Source organism: Protobothrops mucrosquamatus, unplaced genomic scaffold, assembly GCF_001527695.2.
Source record: "Protobothrops mucrosquamatus isolate PMUCROS unplaced genomic scaffold, P.Mucros_1.0 scaffold594, whole genome shotgun sequence".
Taxonomy (NCBI): domain Eukaryota; kingdom Metazoa; phylum Chordata; class Lepidosauria; order Squamata; family Viperidae; genus Protobothrops; species Protobothrops mucrosquamatus.
This window is the reverse complement of record NW_015386893.1, coordinates 776,584-788,477: the sequence shown is the minus strand read 5'-3', so window position 1 is coordinate 788,477 and position 11,894 is coordinate 776,584. Positions and strand designations below refer to the sequence as shown.

Sequence of the window (11,894 nt, the reverse complement as noted above, 5' to 3'; positions counted from 1 at the left end):
TTCCTTCTTTTCCTGTCACATTTGCCAGCTGGTAATGCATAACAGATACAAAAGGCTCCCTTCCAGACCATTTCCTTCTTGTCTAGCCCCACATTCCTATGTGACATTTCACCTCTGCTGGCTCCAGGCCTAATCGGCCAACAGCATCAGAGTTAAATGTCAGTCCAGGGAAAAAAAAGTAGCCAATTCTGTATTTTCTGTTGTCTTCCTCGTGGATTAGCCTGGCGATCTTTTGGAGAGAAAAATAACATGAAAATGCACTGTCAGGGGGAAAAAAAGGGAGCTTCTTTCTTTCTTTCTTTCTTTCTTTCTTTCTTTCTTTCTTTCTTTCTTTCTTTCTTTCTTTCTTTCTTTCTTTCTTTCTTTCTAAAACAGTGGTTCTCAACCTGTGGGTTGGGACCCCATTTGGGGTCGATCGACCATTTCATGGGGGTCGCCAAGCAAGGCTGTCCGCCATTTTTTTTGTCCGCCATTTTTTTTGTCCGCCATTTTTTTCCCCTTTTCCGGCGGGTGCCTTACCTCCCTTGGGCTGGGCCAGCTGGTGGTTGGCCTGCTCCGTCTCTGCCGCTTGCCAGCTTTGCCTCGGCCGGTGCAGGGGGCGGAACCACGCATGCGTGGCACTCCCAGGCAGGGAAAGTCCTCGACTTACGACCGGTTGGGTAGTCCTCAACTTACGACCAGTTTAGTCCTTGACTTACGACCGGTTTAGTCCTCGACTTACGACCGGTTGGGGTCGCGGCATTAAAAAGGTTGAGAACCACTGTTCTAAAAAAAGAAGCTATCTATCTTTCCTATAGAGCCATGAAAGAAAGCTACTATCAAGTAAGATCCACAGCCAAATGTAGAATTACAATTTATGTCATTATTATTATTTTAATAATAACAAAATATAAACAGTCCTTCAGAACATATTATATATATATATATATATATATATATATATATATGTTTTCTGAGGTTTTCGCGGGTGTTTGTATGTAGGTCTTTAGTTATTCGGGTTTTCTCCCGCGTAGAATTAAAAGTACCTTGGCGACGTTTCGACGAAGTCACATTCGTCATCTTCAGGCTGGTGTCTTCAGCACGAAGCTGAAGACACCAGCCTGAAGATGACGAATGTGACTTCGTCGAAACGTCGCCAAGGTACTTTTAATTCTACGCGGGAGAAAACCCGAATAACTAAAGACCTACATATATATATATATATATATATATAACCAGAGTGCACCAAAACATACATTTGGGAGGCCTATGTGAAAAAAAAACAAAATTAAAGCAAGAAATACTATAAAGCAATCTGTAGTTTTCCAGATACTTTTGACTCCATCTCCGATCACTCAACAAAGTTTACTTGATTTTAATTTTAATATTTTTTTGTACTGTGAAGTATTAGATTCCTTGACTATTCATTTTGAATAGAAAGTCAGCATGAAAATAAAAATTTAAAACAGTCCTACAATATTCGGGGGTCATTGTGAGAAATTAAAATGTTGAGAAAATCAACTGCTCAGCAGACTGTGGCCATCACTGATATATAAGCCTACTTGAACCACTTTCTCAGTGGTTAGTGACTTCGTAGCATCACTCGGGAATAATTGAAGAGATATAAAGTCTAACCTTATTACTTTTACTTTGGGACAATGATAGTTGGATCAATATGGAAGCTGCTGTAAGCCACTGGTATGGAGGGCAGGACTCAACAAAAACCCAGCAGAGACATTTTGCCTTAGACCATGTAAAGTCTGGAGGCTACAGTATACTCCAACATTGTCCTCCCTGACTCAGATGTTCTGGAAACCCACCCTGAAAGTATCATAAATTGTCCCCAGGTCCTTCCAAAGATCAAATATTAGGTTTTATGACCACGCATCCTCTAAAAGTTATTCTAAATGATAGCTGGTATTAACAATCTTTCCTCTCGTAGGTACTTCCCCTGCTGTATTTGTTCTGTTCATTTCATTTTACTTTGTCTCAGCTGCCTTCTTGTATCACAATAAGAATTTATTTGCCTATGTGCAAGTATTCTCACGCATAAGCCTGGAATTTTTTCTCTAAAGATATGTACATCAGTGCCTCATAATATCATTCGCTTTTCAGTTGAATGTGTGAAATAGTATTTTTTAAAAGAAAACGTTGAGTTGGCATGCTGTCAGTTGATATTAATGTGCTGTCTTTGGTATTTACTCTTGATTATTGTTCTACTTATGTGAAAGATAAATTGATGTTATACTGAGAGCGCACATCTGTGAAAGCATCCAAACTTGTCTTGTGAAGTGATTGTCACCCAGATGGCTTTGTCCCTAGGGAGGGACTAGCATTGCCAGTGTCCCAGTTTCTAACTTGATGCCTTAACCACAACACTAATAATATAACATAACCATAATGACATGATTCAAAAATATGTTGCTGTGCTACCCTTGTCTGTTTCAGACTAAATTGATGATATATTTCATGGAATGAAAACATTTGCATCCCATCTTCTTATCAAGCTCTTTAACCGTACCAAATTATATGTAAAACTATTCACAATAGCAAAACCAAACAAAATTAAAATAGAAAGTCAAATCGGCAGCCTATCTGGTAAAACTAAATTAATCAGCTAAAATGGCAAAATGATAAAAAGAATAACAACACACCAATACACACTGGGTTCACCTTTTGTACTATTTTATACTGGGCTTTGTTTGGCTTAGCATGTTCTGTGAAACTCATATCCTATGATTAACGCAATACAATATTGTTAAGCAAACAATGGCTTTGTATTGCATCACTAAATTGGTATGGAACATTAAGCCATTTTGTGGCTGGGCCTGTGGCCATTTCTGGTTTGAATGCCAGGGAGACCAGAATTTCAGGCTTTCCTGCTTTATCCTCAATAATTCCTATAGCTAAGCTATAGTCAAAGGAACGCTGTGAGAGCTGCTGTTTTAATATCAACATAGTTTCTTCCCTTCTCAAAGATAAAAGAAAAGCCCAACAATTAGGCTGTTGAGTAAAAAAAGGGATTCTACTGATATTATTCTCCCAGAGCCAAGAATACCATTAGGAAGCTGATTTTCGTTAACCATTGTTTTTGAGAAAATATGTATGTTAAGGAGTGATATTTAAATTCTATTTAGTCACAAGACTCCAGTAGCCATTATATATCTATGTTTGAACAATGTTCTAATAGAAATAAGGTGATAAAAGATGGTCTACTAGACCAGTTTAGATGGCCATCCTTTGTGGCTGTGAGATACTTCACTGCAATCGGGTTTGCTTTCTTGAGGTGTGAAGATGCTGTAGTTTAGCCCCTGGAAAGCCTTCATGTCACCCTGAGACTACTTCTGGAAGGTCCAGTAGCTGCAAAAAACTTCTGTGCATGCAAAATAATCCCCACAGGTATCTTCCTGCTACCACAACGATGGACAATGCCTCATAATGATACAAAACAAGTTCACTGCTAAGCTTTTAGAAGCAGCAGCAACAACTGTGTTCCTTTGTGAAGCAGCTTCAAAAGGTGCTTGGCTTCTAGCATCCTGAAATCAATGAAATGCTTCTGAATTTTCCTTAAAATTTAGAATCATTCTTCCCAATCAGGAAGTCCAGAGAACCTACAGTATATGATGCAGCCATGCAATTCCTTTTCTTTTTCTTTCTCTAGTGACCAATTACAGCAATTTTCATCACTGTTGCATTGCAGTGGTGAATACGTGAAGCTTGTTTATGTATTTAAATTTATATTTAGATGGTGTACTGGATTACTGCATCCAGTTTTGGTCACCACATTACAAAAAAGATGTAGAGACTTTGGAAAAAGTGCAAAGAAGAGCAACTAAGACGATTAAAGGCCTGGAGACTAAAACATATGAAGACCGGTTGCAGGATTTGGGAATGGCCAGGCTAGAGAAAAGAAATACTAGGGGGGACATGATAGTATTCCAGTATTTGAGAGGCTGCCACAAGGAGGAGGGGGTAAATTTATTTTCCGAAGCACCAGAAGGCAAGACAAGAAACAATGGATGGAAATTAATCAAAGAAAGAAGCAATCTGGAATTAAAGAGAAACTTCCAAACAGTGAGGACAATTAACCAATTGAATAGCTTGCCTTCAGATGTTGTGGGTGCTCAATCACTTGAGGTTTTTAAGAAGAAACTGGACAGTCATTTTTCCGAAATGATATAGGGTCTTCCGCTTGAGCAGGGGGCTGGACTAGAAAACCTCCAAGGTCCCTTCCAGCTCTATTCTGATTGAATATTACATAATATTTTTTGCCCAATGTTGTAAACAGATGTTTATTTATAATGATGTGAAAAAATTCATAGTGTGACTATTACAATAGATTCATTCTTGGTTGTCTTGAGACTCCTGTGCAAATTGATAAGTTGTGATTTCTTGAAAATGTAGAAGGAAACTTACCCAGTCTTGCATTTAATTTTTCCCTTTTTTATCTAGGTCAAAATGCGATCTCGAAATCAAGCTGGTGAGAGCTCATCCAATGAGCAGTTACCCAAGTCAAAGGCTATTATGAACACTTCAGAAAATCAAAACTTTCAGGAAGATGCAAAGAAAAAGAAGAAATCTAATCAAAAAGAAGATGAAATCCTAGGTCCAGGAACTGTGAAGCAGCGCAGCAAATTACAAGGGCCTAATGAGCGAAAAAGCAAGAAATCAATAGAACTTTCCAAAGAGGACCTCATCCGGCTCCTGAGTATAATGGAAGGAGAGCTACAGGTATATATAAAATCTAATTATTTGTTGTAAGATGTTTGTTCATTAAATATAAAATAAAATATTTGTGACCTAGCAATAACATTTTGCTATTAGGAGTCCTGGTGGCACAATGGTTAAAATGCATTATTGCAGGTGCTAACTCTGCCCACAGCTGAAAGAAACTAATTGTCTATCTGCCTGCCTGCCTGCCTGCCATCTATCTATCTATCTATCTATCTATCTATCTATCTATCTATCTATCTATCTATCTATCTATCTATCTATCTATCTATCTATCTATCTATCTATCTATCTATCTATCTATCTATCTATCTATCTATACTGTTGACGCAATGGTTAAAATGTGGTATTGCAGGCAAATTCTGCCCACAGCTTGGAGTTCTGAGGTCGGTAAAATGATGACCCACATTGTTGGGGGCAACATGATGACAATGTAAATCACCCAGAGAGCGCTGTAGAGCATTATGGAACAGTATATAAGACTAAGTGCTATTGTTATTACAAGTTTTTCAGCAGAGGATGAAAAGCCATCTGCTGGGGATAGTCTTCTTCCATTCCTTCTCTCCTACTAAGTCATCTATCAAACTCTCTCTAATGCTATGGCTGGGTTTACATAATAAAGGGTTAACAAAACACAACTTCTATGCTTACCAAAAATGTTGTGCTCAAATAAATAACCTTTGTTATAGTTTACAGAGCTAATGTGGTTCCAGAATATGCTAAGACAATGGCCGAGTTCCCACAGCATGGTAAAACCACGAACTAGGCATATGGGAAAAGCACAGGTATCTGCAGGAAAGGGAATGTGCATACAAAGGAGTGTGGTTTCAATCCCATGGTCCCTCTTGCCATCTTGGTCTCTTGTCCTTCCCCAACCCCCTCCCATGAGAAGGTTGCTCTTTACTTTGAGGAGAGATTTTACATTACAAAAGCTACATGACTCACTTCAGTGATCTGCAAGGACAGTGTGATTTACTTCCTCAAGGCATGTAATTTGCTGCCTCTAGTAGTGGTTAGATCAGGGGTAGGCAACCTTGGCTCTTTTATGACTCGTGGACTTCAACTCCCAGAATTCCTGAGCCAGCCATGCTGAGAGGAAAGGGAGAGTTTCCAAGCTGAGCCATGCTGGCTCAGGAATTCTGGGAATTGAAGTCCACGAGTCATAAAAGAGCCAAGGTTGCCTACCCCTGGGTTAAATACTTCTGCATGTGTTCTGCACATGCTCAGAAGTGTCTTCCAGTGTTTCCAATGAATCAGAATACAGTAGTAGCTTGATCACAATTTGTCTGTAGAACAAACCCAAATGCTAGTCTCTGGTTGGCTATTTTGGAAAGAGTCTGCTTTTGTTTTTCTATTGTCCTGTCATGTTAAGGTGGAGGCTGGTTCCACTTGAATCACACTCTAGATAGAGAGCAATCTTTTGCAGAAAAAAAACTCAAACTGAGTTGAGGAAAATGGAATAGAACTCTGTTGCCTTCAGTCTATCAAAACATATCGTTGTAAGATATTAGAGAGGATATTTGCAGCCCCTCCCGTCCTCCCCTTGTTTGTGAGAAAGAAAAATCTGCCCTGTGAATCTCATTTTCAACATCAAAAATATTAACAGCATCCCCTGATCTCTATAAGGCAGTGGTTCTCAACCTTTTTAATGCCGCGACCCCCAACCGGTCGTAAGTCGAGGACTAAACCAGTCATAAGTCGAGGACTACCCAACCGGCCGTACGTTGAGGACTTTCCCTGCCCGGAAGCGCCGCACATGCGTGGTTCCGCCCCCTGCGCCGGCTGAGGCGTAGCTGGCAAGCGGCAGAGACAGAGCAGGCCGACCACCAGCTGGTCCAGCTCAAGGGAGGTAAGGCACCCGCCGGAAAAGGGGAAAAAAATGGCGGACAGCCTTGCTTGGCGAACCCCGTGAAATGGCCGATCGACCCCAAATGGGGTCGCGACCCATAGGTTGAGAACCGCTGCTATAAGGAAATGAGAGTTCTGTTATTCACCATCTATACCTGTATGACATCATCAGCATGATATCAACTGTCTCAGAACAAGATCCCAAAATTCATTGGTGAGAAAAGAAACAATGATTACCTACCAAGAAACCTGCCTGGTAACTGCCTTACACATTAAGTATTCTCAGACAACTGGAAAAACTGACCCCAAAATGCAGAAAGCCTTATCCTAGCAAAATAAGGGAAAGGAAACTCAATTTGCATTGATTCACACGGTCTGTTAATCTCAAAGAAAAGCTGCTAGTGAGATAAAGGTTCCAAAGACTTGTCTATGTTTTATGAAGTAATTTCCCTAATGAGTTTTAAATCTATATCCTCATATATACCCTGGAGTGGCCAAATGAAGAAATGTGAAGCCTGGCCAGAGAAAGGACGATCGTAAGTGTAAAGCAAACTAAAATGAAGATTCTGGCAGGGCAGAGAATTTCAATAATTTAATATGGTTGCGTATGTGTAACTGATCACTTTCTTAATGAGGGTTAATTCTTCTGTTCTGTATAATGCATGTTAAATAATGCAGTAGGATTGGAGGGGGGGCAAATGGTCTTATTTTTGTTGGAAGATAAGCAGCCATAATGCGACGGTGGTAGCCCTGCCGGTTTCGGTGGCGGCGGCCCCAACGACGGCCTCGGTGGCCCCGGCGGCGGTGGCGGTGGCTTCGGCGGTGGCCTTGTTGGAGACCTCGGACGGCCTCGCCGGCCTCGCCGATGGCCCCGACGACCCGTGGGTGATCCTCTGGTGATCGGCGGTTTTCTGGCGGCCGGTGGCTTCCCTTGGCCGCGAAGACATCTCCGACGGCCATGACGGCCTTCCTGCGGCCCTCCCGGGCCTGGGGGCCTTCTGGTAGCCACGGTGGCCTTTAAGAATCTGGACCAGTGGCCCCGATGGCCCTCCCAATGGGCCCCTGGGCAAACCACCCTAGCCTCGGTGGCCTTCGGGTGGCCCTTTTGGCGGTCCCGGTGGCCCCGATGGCCTTCCCAGCGGCCCTTGGAGGTTCGGGAGGACCTAAGACCTAAGAACTATTCCAGAGACCAGACTCGTGGGTGTGGCCGAAACTGGACATCTTTGCCCTCCCCCCCTTCCCTCCTCCTTTGACTGTGGACATTTTAATATACCCAAGGACAGTCCTATTGGCCCTGCGCNGGATCTCTGGGGGTAGTTCGTTCCAGAGGGTGGGGGCTCCCACCGAGAAGGCCCTCCCCCTGGGGGTCGCCAGCCGGCACTGTCTGGCTGACGGCACCCTGAGGAGACCCACTCTGTGGGAGCGTACCGGCCGATGGGAGGTAACCTGCGGCAGAAGGCGGTCTCGGAGATATCCAGGTCCGATGCCATGGAGCGCTTTTTCTTTTTTCTTTATAAAGGTTTTATTAATTTTTAAGAATTACAGTCTTTAGTGCTTAGTAAACAACAAGGTGTCTGGGTTCAAATATTTAGCATTAACTTCTTCAATATAAATCTGTTCAATACTACACAATCTAGTATTTTTTTCCCTGATCCTCCTTTCTTCTCAATATTTTTTCCATTTTCCCCTTATTACACCGTTACAATTTTTAGTACTGTTAATGTATACAGAGTTAAATATAAGCATCTTCATCATATTTTACTAATATCATACAAAAAACAATATCAATTCATAAATCAATAATGTCAATTCATTAATCAATATCCTGTCTTTTGTGCTCTTGTTAAGGTTTGATTTCCCATCAGTATTTGAAATATCTTTATCAGTTATGATTTTCTCAATATTAATTACATTTATATAGCTAAACGTTTTATCATATCAATCCTCCTCTTATCTTCATATTTCCCATATCAAAGAAAAAAGAAAAAAATGCTATCTTAATTCTAAATCATAACTTTCATTATAAAAGTCTAATTATATCTAAGGGTCATCTGTTCTTTTAATCTTATTCAAGCAAGCATTTAAACATATAATGCCCCCTCTAGAAGGTCAAATCTTCTGTTTTTTAAATCTGACTCTCGCTTTCTTTCTTTGCCAAGTAACTTTCCAAGGGCAATTAGATTGCCCAGGAATTTTCTTTCTATTTTTGTAAAAATTGCCTGGCACGAGGAAGACAATTTAGGTAGGGTATTTTTTTTGGGGGGGGGGGAATTCCACCCATTTATATTCCTTAAACAACTCCTAGTTCCTTTCTCCCTCCATTTGTCTTTTCATTCCCTGTCTCCCATTTCCCCTAACAGCTCTATATTCTATTTTTTAAAATCTTATTTCTTGCCATCAGATATATTTTGCAGACCTAAGAGGTAAAAGGTCTTTTGTATTTTCATTGTTAGAGCTAAGTCTTGCAGTGTTTTGTTTGTATATAGTCATTTATATTTCCCTTCTTTTATCTCTTCCATATCTAAATCCATTTCCTCTGTTTCATCTTCTGATTTCTGGATTATTTGTTCATACTTTGTACTCATTATCTGGGAACTTTCTAGCTGTAGATTTAATTTGGAGATTTGCTCGTTTATATTGTTGAAATTGTTTTTAGTCTCATTATGATTTCTTTTTATGTCCTCTTTGCATTCAATAATTGTTTGGTGAATTAGTTGTAGCATAGGATATATTTCTTTCTGAAAGGTGTTTGTTTTTTCTTGAGGTATGATTCCTGGAGATTCTCTAGTATCACCAGTCTCAGTAAGAGTAGATTAAAGTTTCCTCTAGTTTTCTGGTCTTTATATGCATCCTTTACAATCCAATAGATTCCAAAGTATAAGTTCAATCCTGAAAGCAATATTTTATAGTGATCCTTTGTCTCAAATATCCAAAAATTGTCAATCAGGCAAGGTTGTAACCCACAATGTTTGAAGTTTTCAAAATGTTCAACCTCTCTGAAAACAGCTCAAAAGTCTCTCCCAGCCAGGTGTAGTCCAAGGTCAAATTTTTCTTTCTCTCCCACTAGCTCTTGAAGTTAAAAGTCCAAGCTCAGTAGGTATTTATAATCCAAGAAGGTCAGGGTGATAAGTATGCCAAAAAAAATTCATTGCCAGCTGTTCTCCTGAGCTAGGAATCACCAAGCAGCCAGGAAGCAAATTATAGTGCTATACACAAATCCACCATTAGATGTCATTCAAAGTCCATTTTCCACTCTTAAAACAAAGGATGTATTTCTTATATTTCACCTCAATATTTTTTTTTCAAAGAGAAAATCTTAAAAGTTATCTCAGTTCTCAATTTTATCAAAACTGTAGCTTTATGTTACTTCTACTTCAGTATTGTATATTTCTGTCCCCCATGAAATTAAAATGCCAGTTCCGTTTACATTCAGAGGTTTTTAGCTTCTTGGGAACATTTCCCAGGAAATTCAGTTGTAAAATAGTAAAGAAAGGATCAATATTCTCACCTAGTTCCAAACATGCTGTTTACGATGTATTAATTGTTGCTTTTTTCTTCTTCAGTTGTCAGCAGCTAATGGCCAGTCACAGGAATGTAGCCAGTCTTTCCCCTGCTGGTTTGGAGGGCTTTCCTTGGATTGAATGGAAAAACTGCCATCTCTCCATGATCGACAAGGCACCCTTCCTCTTCATTGCCTCTTTGGGGTGATTTTAGGCCCTTTTTAGGGCATCCAGCAGGGCGAAATCGGGCATGGAAGGCAGAGCCCTGCCTTCCTGCATCCTGTTCCACCACAACGCAAATCAGAAGTCTCATTTTTTTTTCTTTTTTGAAGATGGGAACTACATCAGCTCTTTTCCAGTCTTCTAGTAGCTCCCTGGTGCTCCAGGACCTTTGAAAGATATAGTTCAGTGGTTCTGAGATCATACTTGCCAACCTTGGCGTGTAATCCATCTGGTCCTGATGATTTGAACTCTTCTAGGATGGACAGATGCTCACCATTTTCTTGCCTATTTTAACTTGTATTCCTAATCTGTTTTTTATGGTAGTGTTTTTGATAGGTTGGACTGGGTTTTTTTCCTTTTGTGTAAAGACGGATGCAAAAAAACAACTTAAGCAGTTCTGTTTTCTCCCTGTTGCTTGTCACCTTCTTGCCACTTTCTGTCATTAATGGACCAATCATTTCCTTGAATTTTTTCTTGTTTTTTACATGTTGAAAGAAGCTTTGGGGGGGGTTATTTTTGAGTTTTGTCTCAAGCCTTAGTTCATTTTGAGCCTTAGCTTTCCTCAATTCATCTTTGTAGACTGATATTCTGCCCTTAGTTATGTGCCCCTCTTTCCACTTTTTATAGTTGTCCTTTTTGTCCTTCAATTTATCAGGGGTGAGAAGAATGGCAACGAGGTCCCAGAGAATGAAGGGAATGAAGAATAACAACCAGATCGGAGGCAAGGAGGACGAGCAAGAGGAGAGGGATAAGGAGCGGAGGATGGTGGGGCCGGCGGCACTGCGAGAAAAGGAGAGTGGGAAGGGGGAGGAAGCAGAGGACACGGAGGAGCCGTACGAGCAGAACAAGCGAGCAAAGGAGGGACGGAGAGGAGAGAAAGAGGATAGGGGATATGCCGTGGGCGAGAGTGGGGGGGCAGTAGGAGCGGGATGACAGACAACAGAGATGGGGGGAGGGAACGAAGGAAGGACGGAGTAATAATGTGAGGAATGAGAATCGAAAGGAGGTGGAAGAGAGGAAATGGAAGTAAAAGGGTGGGCGAGAAGAGTGGCAAAGAGACCCCAGAGAACGAAGAGAATGAAGGACAGCAACTGGATCGGAAGCGAGGAGGAGGAGCAAGAGGAGGGGGATAGGGAGCAGGAGGCAGTGGAACCAGCAACACAGCAAAAAAAGGGGAGTGTGGAGGGGGAGGAACTGGATGACACGGAGGGTTTGTATGACCAGAGAAAGTGGGTAAAAGAGGGGCAGAGAGGAGAGGAAAAAGATAGAGAATGTGTGGGGGAAGGTGGGGGGGATAGTAAGGCCAGCGTGACAGGCGATAGAGATGGGGGGAGGGAAGGAATAGAGGAAAGACAGATTAACAACGGGGGGATTGAGAGCCGAGTGGAGGGGGAAGGGAGGAGGAGGGAAGTTAAGGTCACGTTGGTGAATGATCTCTGGAGGGCCCGGGACAGGGGTTATTCCTCTGTCCTTGTGCTTTTGGACCTCTCAGCGGCTTTTGATACCGTGGACCACGGTATCATGCTGCGGCGTCTCGGTGAGTTGGGAGTGGGAGGCACTGTTATGCAGTGGTTCTCCTCCTTCCTCACCGACCGTACGCAGTCTGTATTGGCA

The 11,894-nt window shown here is 41.6% G+C and overlaps 1 protein-coding gene across 2 annotated transcripts in view; it reads left to right on the top strand.

Moving 5' to 3' along the window:
• Positions 1-11,894, top strand: part of FILIP1 (filamin A interacting protein 1) — an 87,785-nt gene that overhangs the window by 32,105 nt on the left and 43,786 nt on the right. For both annotated transcript variants that reach the window (XM_015817486.1, XM_015817485.1), the window contains exon 2: positions 4,432-4,710. In XM_015817486.1, the coding sequence (XP_015672972.1) occupies positions 4,438-4,710 (273 nt within the window). In that variant the 5' untranslated portion in view covers positions 4,432-4,437. The remainder of the gene's footprint in view (positions 1-4,431; positions 4,711-11,894) is intronic.